Source organism: Antrostomus carolinensis, unplaced genomic scaffold, assembly GCF_000700745.2.
Source record: "Antrostomus carolinensis isolate BGI_N321 unplaced genomic scaffold, ASM70074v2 scaffold11316, whole genome shotgun sequence".
Classification (NCBI taxonomy): domain Eukaryota; kingdom Metazoa; phylum Chordata; class Aves; order Caprimulgiformes; family Caprimulgidae; genus Antrostomus; species Antrostomus carolinensis.
In genome coordinates, this window is record NW_010321182.1 from 55,842 (window position 1) to 71,202 (window position 15,361).

Below are 15,361 nucleotides of genomic sequence, written 5' to 3' on the forward strand. Positions count from 1 at the left end.
AGGAAATTTAATAAAGGGCAGTGTCGCGCACCTAAGAACATATAGTAGTTATTGTTACAACCTCATCAGTTGGTCTTTTATTCCAGTGACACTCCAGAGATTCTCAGGCTATTCCTGTAAGGCCTGCAAAATGTGGTTTGGAAATGCATGTCCATCCTGACCATTTAAAAATTGCTATATGGGTATCTTAAAATGGGGAAAACCTCCATAATGATTAGTATATGATTTGTAACATCAGTGACTAAAGCTATTGAAAAGACAAGTGTCATCCTAGGATGCAGAAATCCAGGATGCTTCCAGTAAAGTCAGAGTATTTGACTCATGCAGTCAGTTTTATAATCTTTCTCTCTCTCTCTCTTTTTTTTTCTTTTTATTTTTTCATCCAGGTCAGCCAGTTCCGACAGCTCTATTCCAAAGTGATCAATGATAAGCACGATGATGTTATGGCAAAGTTTGGAGCAATCCTGGCACAAGGCATTTTGGATGCAGGTAATTCCTCGAACATTTAAAGCAGTAAAAATTCTTAAACTTATTTGGCTACAATAGCAGTAATAGCAAATTTCATCTGGGAGATGAGGTGCTGGCTTTATGCCTGTCATCTAATAGTAGCAAGAAATCTCTAATTTCAAGTCATTTTATCTAATTAAAGAAATAAACTCTATTTTGTAGTTTCAGCTTGTATCAGTGTGCTTCTGTTAGGAGAGACCTGACTCAGTCATTGGGGCAGAATTCTTGGCCCAGAATTATGGACAACTATGATCTTCTTGCTCTAAGTCTGTTTTGTCACCCTGAATATTAATTTATAGCACTATAGGTTGCTTCTTTATTTTTCAAAATAAACAGCTGCTCCAGAAATTTGGAAACCTTATGATATCCAGTCCTCATATTTTGCTTTTCTGTTAAAACCTGGCATAATCATTTTAAAATACATATATATGTATTAAATATGTTTTTAATAACTAGGTCTTGCCTCTTGAGGTGTTGCACGAAGAGGGAAGCACAGTTAACTGCATCAGTATTACTTGAGAAGGCACACTTTACAGATTACTACCTTCTTCTAGTGTAGGAAACATCATCTCATGAGTGTTAATGACTAAATGTTGAGCCAGGGGTAGCTTTCTCTAAAGTCATTAGCATATTACAAGGACTGAATTGCAGGGCCTGTTAAGGAAGGTTTCCGTAAGCAAAGAGGACAGACAGTGTTTTGTTTTGAGTTTTTCCTTCTGCTGGAGTTAAGCCTTGTGCAGTGCTGTGTGTGTCCATAGCACCCCCTTTCCAAGCTTCCAAACACAGTTGCTCCTATCTGATCTCTCATGCTGTGGCCTTTTCTTGCCATGCACCTCCTTTTTCCCTGTGGCAGGTAGAAACAGGCTGGTTTTCCCTGTACTCTGAGATCAGGGTTAGTCCTGAAGTCACATAAGCAAAGGAGTCTCATATGTTTGTCTCTGTGGCATGGCTTAAGCACAGCATCATGCGCTGTGGCTGCACAGGGTCTGTATGAAATTACTGCATCTCCAAGCTGTGTGCTGGGGAGAGAAAAACTTAGGGCTGCCTGCACCTCTTTGCATGGAAGCACACTTAAAAAGCTCTCTTCCTGGTGGGCATGTGGCAGTCGGGCTGCTCTGTGCTCTGTGACTAGGGCTACTCAGAGAAGAAAGCAACTGGAACCACCTTCCTTATCTTTCTTGCCTCCCAGGAACCCCTCAGAGTGCTCAGACTGAGCACTGTTCTTGGCAGAAGACTGTTAGAATAATTTTGGTCTTTCTCATACTCATACTGTGCTGCTAGAAGCCAGAGCCCAGCTGGCTCAGAGATTTTTCTCTCAGCAGTACAGACCTGCTTTGAATTCCAACCTTTAAGATTAAACCATAAAAATGCAACTAAAACCTTACTTGCTTCCTGTGTCAGTCATGTATTGTATAATGACTTGGAAACCAGAAGCATCCAATTTTAATAAACTACACATGAATTTGTGCCAACTTTAACCTCTTTATTTCTTGCTGAGCGGCTGGGGGCAGGCTGTGAACTACCCTTTCTTAACCTATTTCCACCTTCATTAGAGCCTCTTAAAAGAATAAATTCTTTTTATCTCTGCCATACAACTACAAGCGCTTTATCTGAAACAATGAGCTATAGAATTTAATAATCACTGCCAGGAAGAAAAGGTTCCTTGTGTCATCTGCCACAGCTGGGCCAATTGAGTTTGGTATTTTTGTTGGGGTTTTTTTTGTGGGGGAAGGAGAAAAGTATAATTCTGTTCCAATTACAGGGTTTGATTAAAAGTGCAAGATTTCCAGTGTGCAACTGGGAAATGATACACTGGAGGTGGGATTTTCGCTATGATGAGGCAGTCATTAGACCGGTGGTTTCATGGAAGGAGCAGGAGCTCCTTGGGAGCACTTAAGTTGAAATGAAGAATTTAGTCATTGTCTAATTGTTAGGCCCCAGCAGCTAAATTTTTATTTCTTTAATAAAATAAGAAAAATATAGACATTCTAAATTTAAACTTAGGGGTTTTTTTTTCCCTCAAAACCCCTATAATGCTCCCCTTTGTGTACAAACATGCTCTCTTGTTCCGGGCTGATGACACCCTTCCTGTTCTTTGCAAAATCAATATGCTTTATTTTCTGGAGTATATATTTGTAAATGTGAGCTACAAAAGGGATATACTGATCTAATTAGATGGCAGCATTTTACCTGCTTGAAAACTACCTTGCCCTCTGGACTCTAGGTATCTTCTCTGGTTCTCAATGCCACATTTCCAGTCAGTGCGAAAAGAGGAGCGTCAGTCACTGCACACACTTCTATGTAGTATATCTAGAAAATCCTTTCCTTGATATGTAGGGAAGGTTTGGGTGAGGTCAGCAGTGCAGTGGGTTGGGGACGGGGTGCAGCACTGGGCAGTGCAGACTGAAGCCAAAAGCTGTTGACAGCCTCATGGTGAAATGTACTGGATTCTTCACAGTTTGGAGACACTTGTAATGGGTGATGAAAAGAAAGTGTCATCCAAATTAGAGGAAGGAGTTGCCTGTCTCCTCATTGCTGTCTCTTCAAAATATGCATCTCGCATGATGTGTTATATTTTAGATGTTAAAGACTTTAGTACAAAAAATAAACTTGGATGCATAAGGTCTGCTCTCCCATGTGTTGAATTCAGTGCTACTGTTTCGCCTCTTTCTCCTGCCTGTCCCTGTTCATGAGCTCTTCATGTCTCTGGTAGTTAGGAAAAGAGCCATTATCCTGTGCTAATGTTTTTGTCCATTAGATTAGAGCTACCTTGTGTTTCATTGCCCATGTCGATGGCACATGCTGAAACCAACTCTGCTGAGGTTTTAATGACTCGTCCTGTGAGATTTTGACTTTTCTGTGCTGCTGCTAATAGTTCAGGTCACCTTTGTTCCCTACGTAGATGAAGCAGATTATAAGTCTTTGCTGATAGAGAAAGAAACAGTATGATATTGTTTGAAAATGGGATGCTGCCTAGGCCAGGGTTGGAAATGAATTTCCAAGGTCCACAAAGCTTCATTATCTAATGACTACTGTGCTGATGTGTTGTCCTGGGCTACGCTGCCAGGGTATTACCATATGCCACCAGGACTATGTAAAGAGTGAGTACATCAAAGTATATAAATTATCAACATCTGCTTGCTGCACTCCCCCTCTTGTTAACTGACGTTAAACTTGAACCATCAAATCCTCATAGCCTTCAGAACAGGCACTTTAATTCCAGCAAACCTTGCCACAGTGGCATGTGACTTACGGGAGATGGACCTTATAGTACTACCCAAGTAGCCCTGAAAATTTTTCTTGTGTGGTTTTTTCATTATTTTTTTTTCCTAGGCATCATGTCACAGCTTTCATCCATCTAGCCAAAGATCTGGAATGTGTTCTCCTCCAGGTTGTCAGTGCTGCTACTTAATCATGAAGATAAATGACAGTTGTGCAATATGATGTCTCTCCACCTTTCCTGCTCCCTGCAAAACCCTGGGAGTAAGGGTGGGCTCCGTGTGGGTGTAAAACAGCAGAAAGGAGCAGCATGACAGCATCTTTTGAATGTGAAATCTGTTACTCATCCAGGAAATTCCAGAGATTGAATAATATAATTCTGAAGGGTAAAATAAATTCTGAAAATTAAAGTCCAAAAGTTTGATAATGTCTAGTTAAGCTGCTTGTGTAACATTCACTGGGCTGCAGAATATCTGCAGATCACTGACCTGGCCCTTATACAGTGAGGCAGTGAAGAAAAGTTCAAAGTAAAGATGAAGGAGAAGACTAGAAATTTGACTGTGCAGTGTTTGACATGTTTATAGATGGCACAAGACCTCAGGCAGTCCCTCCTTAATTCTGTGGCAAATTCAAGTACAAAGGCAAGAGATTAATATCGGCGAAAATAATGAGAAGCGGAGCAAACCTAGCAGCAGTGAAAAATGAGGCTGTATCGCTGCCTTTCTTCAAAGAGGCGGCTGGAAGGGGTTCTCTAGTCAAACAACAGGAGATCTATTGCTACCACAAAAGGAAAAGCAAGGAGATAGTGTGTATGCAAGAGTGTCCTACAGGAGGGTATCAAAATCCTCCATCATCCACCGCTTCTCCTGGGACAAACACTAACAGATACCTAAGATGAGATTAGTGCTTCATTCAGGGCTTTCCTTAGTTTTGGCAGCAAAAATTTATTTTGCTTGTCTTTAAAACTCATACAGCTTCGTAGCTACCTGGCCCCGTCGAGGTGGTTGGTTGTGCGAGGCAGGGGAATGCTACTCCAGTTTGGGATTTTCAGCTACAAAGCACCCTGAGTTTACAATGAGTGGGTGTTTGTATTTTAATAAAGTTAACCTCCCTGTACCTGGTCTTGTCAGCGGTAATGGACTTGCCTGGTGCCCTCTTCAACTCAATTCATTGTGTTCATCAGAAGACTGAAGATCAGATTAACACTTTCTCCCTCTGTCTGCAAGCCTAATCTTTCAATTTGATTTCTAGCTGGATGTTTCTGCTCAACATCAACATACGGAGTTGTTTTGGTCTCTGCTTTGCAAGTACAAAGCTAAGACTTGGTTGTCTGGCAGAGATGTAATTTTGCTGCAGAGACTGCGGGACCTTGTCTCTTTGCTGCTTAGATTGATAACCTCTAGAAGCAACTTCTGAAGTTGCTGCTGTTTACATTTTTTTCTACTGAGATGGTGTAGGATAAAAACCTAGGCGTATTTCTTTTGAATAACTGACAGTTCAGGGAGGCAGCCACAGAAAGTTTCTCTATGTACTGCTTTATATGCACTGTTTTCCTTGTGAGTCTTGTCTTGTGGGTCATCTCTATGCTGTTTTAAAACTGCTTATGGCAAGGTTTGCCTTTTCTCCCTCTCTCCCTGCCTTCTGCACTGTACTTTTGTTTAACCTGTATCCTGGCAAAACGAGCGTGGAAGGGCTGTATTCATTGACTGGGTTTGGGTGATATCTGGCAGATGGAGCCGTTTGGTTGTTATGCTGCCTGTCTGTTTTACTGTGTAAGCAGAGATGGCAGTAAAGGAGGGAGGTGTGTTCCAGAGAAGAAAGCTGATGGCATTGTGGCCTGGCTTGTGCCATGTATTCCCCTTCACAACAGCTGTTTTAGAGATGCATTGCTCAGGTGTCTTTGTTGAGTACCCAGGAATGCATTTATTAACTTATTTATGATTCCTTACAGGGGGCCATAACGTAACTATTTCACTGCAGTCAAGGACAGGACATACTCACATGCCTTCTGTGGTGGGGGTTCTGGTCTTCACACAGTTCTGGTTTTGGTTCCCCCTGTCACACTTCTTGTCGCTGGCTTTTACCCCAACCTGTGTCATTGGCCTTAACAAGGATCTTAAGGTACGTAATGAGCAGAGAGGCGAAGAGGTGCTGATAGCTGCTTGGAACACTCCAGTGGTCTGGGAGGGGTGTACATGGATTTCTTGGTTTTCTTTGCATTTCTTTCCAGCTTGTTTGTGCTGGAAAAGGTGCTAACTGGAAGAAGTCTGAAAAGCAGGCTTCAATTGCAGAGCTGGTGATGGGAATAGGGACAAGAAAAATGTAGAGAGCAGACTTGGACCCCTTTACTGTAAAAAGTAGCTTACAAAGAAGGGAACTCAGTCAGTATATGTGGGCAGAGATCACCCCATTATCACTCCAGAAGGTCAGGGTTATTTAAAAAAAGAACCAATGTATTGACCCCCCCTTGCCCTTCCAAATAAATTATGTGATATTCTCCCCTAGGAAAGCTAGCAGTGGGAAAACGGGATTTGTTTGGATTCCTTGGGGAGTAAACATGCTGAGCAGTCACGGGTACTGCACTTTTCTTATGCCTCTGTTCTTCCAGCTGATCAGCTGTGGTATGGCTCCTGCAAGCTGTGTACCGTGCTGGGTCTCCTGTGCTGAAGAACTGAGCTAGTAACTTCCACAAAAAAGCTTCTGAATGCGGCAGCGCAGGGGCAGAACCCTCCTGTCAATGCTGCAGGCTTATTCTGTGAGGCAGAGAGCGTGCATAGGGCTGGGCTGCAGTCAGAGTCCCTCTGTGGGACTGAGCCAGCTTGCTGGATTGCAGCCCCTGGACCAAAACCTTAGGGTTCCAGGTTGCTCTTCTTCAACTGTCTTGGGCTGAGCATCAAGTCAGTCTACACACAGCTCAAAATTCTTGCTCTGTTTGAAGAGAGAGGTTTGCATGAAAATGCCTTCTCCCCGCCCCGTCTCTGTCCTGAGTACTTCACAGAGGTTGCATTGCTGCTTGTCTCTGCACCTCCCCGGCAGTGATAAGCCTCAGCACCTTTTTGACTGCTTGACTGTACTGCCATTTTGACTCCTCTCTCCATCCCTCAGGGTTTCCCGAGAGCCCAGATGGTTGTAGATGTGGTTATAGTGTATAACTTGGCTTGCACACTGAAGGCAGCTGCAAGCTGGATGTATGTTATGGGCTGCACCGCACCCGTCTTGCTTCCTTGGAGCAGTCCCTGTTCTATTGTTGCTCCATGTTGTGTGGTAAAGGAAGAGAGTTGAGATACTGCAAAAATGAATTCAGTTTAAGAATTTGCATTGGCTGTCAAAAGGTGCTTTCTGCCCTTGCTTAAGTAGCTGAGAATAAAAGAATATGTGACATTGGTAACCCACCCCCAAAATGTACTGTCCTTTTGCAAGAGGTGCATGTCAGGCAGTGCGTGGTTTGCCATAGCGTGCGTTGACAGAGCAGATCTTCACTTAGATCTTAAACCAATTTTGTGTTAATATGAGCAGGCACAGCAACAACATCAAAACCACAAGAGCTTCGAAACAATGAAAACAAAGGATGGTGTGAATAGCGTGGAGTGTATGGAGAAGGCTAGGAGAGCTTGCCAGAGTTGAATTATAGAATAATTAAATAACATTGTTCTAGTTGAACTGTTGCCACTGATAACAGTTTCCCAGCTTCCGGCGGGGGAGAAGGGGAAGCTTGTATTCTTTAGAGGATCTGTGTTTGTCTCTGCTGGAAGGAAAATGAAGCTAAAGTAATTATTCTACTGTGGATTTTTTTTGCCCTGCTTTTCTCATCTCTAACAATTTTTTTTACTGTTTGTCGTAGATGCCAAAAGTCCAGTACAAGTCCAACTGTAAGCCGTCCACATTTGCCTACCCTCCACCTCTTGAGGTACCAAAGGAAAAGGAGAAAGAAAAGGTATTTGGGCTAACTTTCTGTCTTGTAAAGACTAACTCCTTTTCCCACTAGTATAAACATTGACTTTGGTGGCACTAACAGGGGAACCTAAAGGGCAAAAGAAAAATTGGCAGGCACTATTGTCTCTGAAAGAGAATTCTAGCTACTTTTTCCTCTGTGCCTGGGACTGTTGCTGATCATTGCATACAACTGCTGTGCTAGTGAGTCACTGGAACCTCCCGTATCTCCAGTGGTCAAGCAGAAGCATTGACTAATAAAACTGTTTTCCATGCCCTACTGATTTGTATATGTGTATCATCTTTGTGCAGCACCAAGCACAACAGGGTCCTTGTTCATGACTCAGGCTTCAAAATGCTGCTGCAGTACAAACATTGAAAATATTAGATGGGACACTTCTCAAATAGTCCCATATGGAAGGACAGAAATGTACCTGGGCTCAGGGCAGTGGGCCCATCTGCTAGAATAATAGCTGCCAGGCCCATGGATGGCAAAAAGGTAAGCGTGGCACTGAGAATATCTGGGCATTGAAAAGGAAGAGATGAGACCTATGGGATGACAAGCAGGACAATAGTGGAAGCAATTTGTCTCCTGGCATGAGATGGGAAAAGCTGTTGAGCAGACCACAGCAGCAGGCAGAGCAGCCCTTAGGGAGCAATTGCAGCAGTGGAGACCTCGGGCATGTCATGCTGATGAATGACATTGTGTGAAAATTGTAAAACATTTTACCAGAATTGAATGCTGGGCAAGACAGATTTCCGAGCCATCAAGGAACCCAGAAATGAACTTTGATGAAAGGCAAAGCTCGCTGCTTACAGCTGCTTTCTTGCCTTTGGAATAGGATGGGAACTGGACAAATCCATTCTCTTTTAAACTTCCCTGGCCAAAATTAAAATGTGCCAAGAGCCCACGTTTAGCCTAGAAAACCTCACCAGCAACATGAGAAATGCAGTTGTTCCATGTCCCTCTGAGTGGGTTACTGCCTTACAGATATAGTTACTGTGGAGATGTCGACACTGGAAGGGAGACATGCTGATTTCTTGTATTTGAGTGTTGCTTCTGGGTACTTTCTAGCTCAGGAGCATGAAAGTCTCCTGAGGGCTCCTCCACAGGGCATTTTGCATATCTGCTTCCTTAGATCAATGAGAAACATAACTGTCTGATTAGGACAGTGGAACAGCTTTAGGTCATTCTAAAGAGGTCTGTATACGTGTTTCTTTACCTTGGAGACTCTAGCAATATAATAAGAATTCCATTTGCTGCTCTGTTAAAAATAAATAAGCAAACCTCTCATATAGAGACCCAGTAGTGATTAATAGTAGCGATTAATCTCTAAATTAGGAAAGTTGCTCTCCTGCCTATGTGGCTGGACCCAGTCTGCATTCATGGCTTTTTTTTTGTCTCATCTGTGCCATTTATTTGCTTTGACAGTGGTGTATTTGTCTCTAAAATGGAGCAGTGGGTAGGAAGTGGAATTGATCTTATTGACACCTGCACCAAGAACTGACCGAACACTGATTTCCCTTTGTTCCCCTGGGGGGCTGGGGAGCTGAAGCACAGCGCACAGTGTTGCAGTCACGCTGAATGCCTCCTCTGTTGACATATCCAGGTTTCCACTGCTGTGCTCTCCATCACTGCAAAAGCCAAGAAGAAGGAAAAGGAGAAGGAGAAAGAGAAGAAGGAAGAGGAGAAGATGGAAGTGGTGGGTGCAAACATTGAAACTTAAAAGTCTTCTTTACTTAACGCTGTCCTCCTGCCACCTCTGTTAGTTCTGAGCAAAGCATTAACACACCTTTCAGTGTACTGCATACACTGGGTAGCATCTTTACTCTGTGTGTAGTGTTAAAGGCAAGAGGTGGTATTATTTATGAAACCCTTATTTCTGAGAAATAAATCTTCCTCATTATTGTTGAGTAAGTGACTTCCTTAAAGGCAGAAGCTTGTTTTGACAATTTTTTTTCTTTAACTGCATGAACCTTTTGTGTATTATTTCATTGCCTGCTGTTTCTAGACCAAGGGAACTTTATTTCTTATCTATGTACTTTTCTTATTAATGTGGAAAAAGTCTTAATAGTTTCATGTCCTTGGTACCTCTGACCTTTTAAAAATAACTCAATGTTGTGGCAGTTGCTTGATGCTGTCTAATTCAGTTAAGAGCACTGAAGAGTTTAAAGTTTCTGGGTTGGCACATGCTTGACCCCCCCATCCTGAAACGTTTGCCTTCTTGGCAGCAGTTTCTTATAATGAATTCTTGGTGGTTACTGTAATTTGGAAAACATTTGGCAGCTAACGTTCTTGCTATACCCTGACAAAGGACCCTTCCTTTTGTGCTCTGCTAACAGATGCAAACATGGCAAGAACAGCTGTAAGCTGAAAATGAGTTATGCTGACAAGCTCAGTAGAAACCCTTCTGATTTCACTTTAACATCTATGTGAGAAAAGCAACGTGGTCACAGAATTTTTTGCCCCTTTATTTTAAAAAGAAACACCCAAGTGGTGCGTGAAGGGAATGTGGTGTAAGATCAAAGGTGTATGTGTAAAGTAGCCTTCTGAGACCTACATAAATGCAGCCCTGTTTTAGGCACTGAACTTATACTGTTGGCTCAGAAAATGAATCATCTCATGCGTGCAAGGTAGAATCTCTGTTTTTTGTCTTTTTGCTCCTTTATCAATGTTTCCTTATCATCAAACATTGCCTTTTCTTTGAATTATTCTTACAGCACTGTATATTAAGCAAAGTGTGCTGAACAGACGCATGTTTCTTCTAAAATTGCTACAACTTACAGTTAAGTACAGATGTTGAGAGGAAGCAATATATTAGAAGGGATTAATGTGTGTGTGTGTGTGTGTACGCTCCAGATGTCTGAAAAGTTTTCTTGGCTAAATTAAGCAGAAAAACGAGGATAGTAAAAAGGGAGCTTGCTGCCACCTGCTGTGTTTGAGTTGAGTGTTTTGCCGTTGTCCCAGTGTTTTAGAGGTATAACTGATTTTCTGCTTTTCTTTTATGCCTGTTACATGATTAGTAATCCATCGCTTCCAAGAGACCTGCACAGCGACAAGCAGTCACTGTGCCAGAGAAAGTCCTCTCTGCTGTTACAGGATGTGCCATGCATTTGGTGATGTTCCTGATCATTTCCTATTGGTGCTTTCCATCTTTTTTACAGTCTTTTTTTTTGTTTGCAACTCAGATGTTCCCAAGCAAGAGGGAAAACATGATCCATGTACTTAAGTATGTAAAGGATGCTGTGTTTTTCCCCTGTGAGCTTTTGCCTCCAGCTGCTGAGTCATTGCAAAGGAGGGTTTAACTGTAATTCTCTACTCATTTTGGTTGAGCTGCTGTCAGTGATGGTTGTATAGCTGCAAAAAAATACAAGGAGAGCTTTTGGCAATTTTCATGTGCTTAGTAATTATATTAAAAAATCTTCCAGTTGTGAACAAAAAGTGGTGAGTTTACAGAGGAAGTATTAGAAAGGGAAGCCAGGGATAAACTGTTCCACTACCACCTCTTGTTTAACTTATTTTCATCTGCAGTTGAGAGCGAGTAATTGCCATGATGAGAGTACTTAGATCACGCTGACGTTGCCTGTGCCAGCTGATAGATAACGTGTTAGCTTGTTCCTCAGCAGGAGGATGGCTTCTCACCATGCTCTGGAATTGCCACCAATTGTGTTAAGAGTAGCAGATTGTACCTTACCCTCCTGAATTGTGAAAAGGCTAGAGACTACTGTTAAGATCATGTTAATGTTCTCCTCCCCTCCCACAGGATGAGACTGAAAAGAAGGATGAAAAAGAAAAGAAGAAAGAGCCTGAACCCAACTTCCAGCTTCTGGACAACCCAGCCAGAGTCATGCCTGCTCAGCTCAAAGTTCTCACTATGACAGAGAGCTGCCGATACCAGCCTTTCAAACCAGTAAGTGTCACCTTCCTAGTCCCTGTGCTTGACAGAGCGTTCCCAGTGCTGGGCTGCTGTGTAAGGACCCAGAAGTTCTGTGTGTACATGAGAATGCCACTCACAGCTGGAGCATCACTGCAATGTCTTTTACAGATTGGCAACTTCACTGTTTTTATATTTTCTTTTTAATGTCCCTCTCTCCAAATGATCACATGCAGTTCTAGCTGGGGGAAAGCCAGAGCTGCTGCAAACCTTTTCACCATGATAATGCTGCTTTATTTTTCTTCTACATACATCAAATGCTATAACCTGAATATCAATCAGACATACTCTTTCTATTAATGCCATTGCTGGGGACATAAAGACCGAGACATGTTCTTTATAATGTGATGAGAAGTTGTACAGGCTCATTGTCAAAGCAATGAAACACATCGGGGCTTGTGATGGGGCTTTATTATTCTGCAGTGGAGTTTATACCTAAATGGATTATTTATTTTCTTTAAATAGATTTCTTACTTGGTTACCTCTGACCTTAGCAAAGCACTTTCATCTCCTGTTAACATAGAGAAGAGATAGCATGTGATTGTCAGATGGAGAATGAAAAAGACCTTCTAGCACTAGCCCAGGTGGTAACTATCTTTTTTGAGATGCTCAGATATATTTCAAAGCTACTAAGTTTGCTCCTGACCTCCAAATCTCCTGAGTCGAATTCTTCTTGCCTTTATTTTTGTTCAAGAAGTTACACCCTTGATTTCACCCTTTTGCAGGATTATGTGTGGGAAAGCAGTGTTCAGAAGAAGCAATATTTTTTCCAGGAAAACAGCAATGATTTTAATAAATGGATTTTCTGGAATTCTATCAGCACACTGGAATTCTCTGTGCATCATCCCCTTTTGAAATGTCTCCTTTAGCATAGCTGTGGAAGGATTTTTTAGTTTCTGCCCTTTAAAAAGGTGACCCAACTGGCATTTGGATTGGGAAGATCTGCTACGTGGTCTAGTAAGTGTCCACTCACGCAGCTGACATGTGGAAGTATGTAGCTATTTGCTTCAGTTTCGAAAGAAGCTGAGTTCTTGGCGAGGTGAGTGCAGTTTCCTGCCTTAACCTCCCCCATAAATAGGTTTTGACGAGAACAGAACAGTGCAGGTTTTTTTTCTGGGATTAGGGTGTGTAACCAAGGAGGCTCTTGAAGTGGAGCTGTTCTGGAGCTTTGCTCTGTTTTGGGGAACACCAGAGTGAAAGACTTCTTTGAAATGCTGTTTATAGCCTGGAATCCTGCTGTGGTCAAAGCTCTGATCCCAGCCAGGCCTGACACAGCACTGCCTCTTTGCACCTCATGTTTCAGTCCTGGAGATGCACCCATTTGCTTTAGCTTGCCAGGATGTTTAGTTGTGATCTTTGTAATTAATTCCCCTTCGTTTTACAAGGTTCTGCTAATAGGATTCCTCAATCAGTGGAGGCTAGTGATCAGATTAGCCTCCGTTTCAGATCGCCTCCTGGGAGGTGGCTACACAGAGAGGCTTCACTAAGCTTTGTTGCCCTGAAAACATGAGCCTTATCAAGCAATTATTGTTCAATTAGTTTCCATGTGCAAAGCCTCAGCCTGGTGCTGGGGTGAAGCTGTGAATCCAGATGCTGTTTCCTATTGAATTGAGACTTAGATAGTGGAAATACAAAAGGCAGCTTGGATAGACTCTGTCTGTTCCATCTTCATATCAGGCAGGGGTCCAGGCGGGTGTCAGACGCTTTGCTATCTGAAACTTGCTCCTGCTGAGGTGTCTCATATGCCCAAGGATAAACACTGTGGCCACAAACACTGCACCACGAGGCAAAGGTGAGCAGCTCTCATGCTCACTGCACTTGTCTTGCAGCTTTCCATCGGAGGCATCATCATTCTGAAGGACACCAGTGAGGATATGGAGGAGCTGGTTGAACCTGTGGCAGCTCACGGTCCAAAGATTGAGGAGGAGGAGCAGGAACCTGAACCACCAGAGCCCTTCGAGTACATTGATGATTAAGACCTGAGGTACAGTAGTGTGCAGAGTCACCTTTATTAATCCCAGTGAAGGAAAAGCCTCTTTGGATCAACTGAGGCAGTTACCAGGACCCAGCACTCTTGTTTTAGCTCTCCGACAGCTTCTGCACCAGATTCAGAAACATAAGCTCTGTCCTGATTTGAAGGGTTTGGCAGCAGTAAAGGAGAAATTCACTCTTCTGGATCAGGCCTGACCCAGTCCTACTGGATCTGGTCTCTAATCTTGCAGGTTTGGCTACTCTTGAGTAGAGTCTTGCTGGGCAGAGTTAGAGCAGTGCATGTGGTCACAGGCAACAGCTGAGCTGGGAATAATCAGCTCATGAAAGATGGTTCCAGAGAGGCAAGTGGTTTATGTAACAAAGCTGTCATCTACTTGACCTCATGGTCAAAAGATTGGTCAAAAGCAAAGCATTACTCTGCTTTCTGGGGTTGTCTTGTCTTCCCAGCAGTTCTTAATAGAATTTAAAGACACTCCAGTCACGGGCTCTGTGGTGCTCTCTGAGCCCGATTTAACAATCCCTGTAGGTCTGTTCCAGGCAATGAATGGTGCCGTTCTCAGGTTCCTTGGTTAAAGTGCCTGAACTGATGTACAAGTTTCTCACTGACAGGGAGAAACCCAGTTGCTTTATTTCCAAATATGGGCTGGCATGTCCCAGTGCTCCCAAGAGCAAAGATTATGCACTTGAATTGGTGGATGGGCAGGAAAACAAACTCCGTGCTAAAAACTGTAAATGTTGCGTCAGTGGCAGGGTCGGGGGAGTGTGTGGGGCCAACCACAAGAAGCCTTAGTTAATTATGCTTGCTCTTCTGGTTTCTCTCTCTCCCTCTTACAGGATCATGTCCTCTGAAGAAGACACTATACTTGATATCAGAAAGACAGACATGAAGACCTTCCTATCAAGATCTGCTGTTCAGTGCATGAAACCCCAATCTGTGCTGCGCTAAAGCTGATAGTCCGTGTTTTATGGCTGAAGAACAGATATATGCTATTTAGTGTACTCTTTCACAAAACCTTGTTTTCAAATAAATATATTAAAAACTCTTGACAGAAAACTTACTGCTTTTAAAAAAAAAGAAAGTCTAACAAAAGAGCCTTCTTTTCTGATTACCCCAAATGTTGAAAACTAGACCCAAGTTGTGCCTCTTCCTCCAGCAAAGCTTGACTGACTCTGCTCCTCTGTAGAGTCGCTGGGATCTGTGCACACCTCTGCTTTCTCTAGCACTCATTTAGGCTGAGCAAGGTCACTGACTCCAGTCTGGCCCAGCCTAGCTCTGATGCTACAGAGAGGGCAGGTCTCTACTTGCCAGCAGCTGTCCAGGTGAGGTCTGCTTCCAGATTACCTCTGTGATACTGACTTTGCACTGATCTTTCCCCTTGCTCATCCATGTGAATGTGGGGCTGCCAGAAGGGCTGTGGTTGATAGTGATGGGGAAATGGGGCATGTTTCTCTTTGTTTCTCAGAATCCCTTTTATTTGTGTGTGTGTGCTTTCACCAAATATGAGCATAATAGCTGATGTGAGCTGGCAGCTTGAAATACAGCACAGGCCTAGATGGGGTGAATCCAGATGTGCAAGTTGTTACGCTGATGTGCATCATTAGCCAAGGGGGGATTCACAGTCAGGGGTATGGAATGAGCAGCAGTCAGAAGGAAAGAATGCAGCTCAGCCACTCCCTGTGGCCCAGACAGCCCTTCACCTGTTGGGCTGTAACGCTTCAAAGGGCACCTCACTGGTGAGCCAGAGACTGCAGCCTGGTAGCTGTAAGCTAAATGCTGG

At 43.1% G+C, this 15,361-nt stretch overlaps 1 protein-coding gene across 1 annotated transcript in view; it reads left to right on the forward strand.

Annotated features, from left to right (window-relative positions):
- PSMD1 (proteasome 26S subunit, non-ATPase 1) overlaps nt 1-14,637 on the forward strand; it is a gene marked incomplete at its 5' end in the record, with an annotated part of 69,643 nt that extends 55,006 nt beyond the window's left edge. Inside the window, 7 exons of the mRNA XM_010169837.1 lie at nt 387-489; nt 5,678-5,847; nt 7,568-7,660; nt 9,267-9,359; nt 11,421-11,567; nt 13,421-13,575; nt 14,418-14,637. Of these exons, the coding sequence (XP_010168139.1) occupies nt 387-489; nt 5,678-5,847; nt 7,568-7,660; nt 9,267-9,359; nt 11,421-11,567; nt 13,421-13,567 (753 nt within the window). The remainder of the gene's footprint in view (nt 1-386; nt 490-5,677; nt 5,848-7,567; nt 7,661-9,266; nt 9,360-11,420; nt 11,568-13,420; nt 13,576-14,417) is intronic.
- Nucleotides 14,638-15,361: the final 724 nt, after the last annotated feature.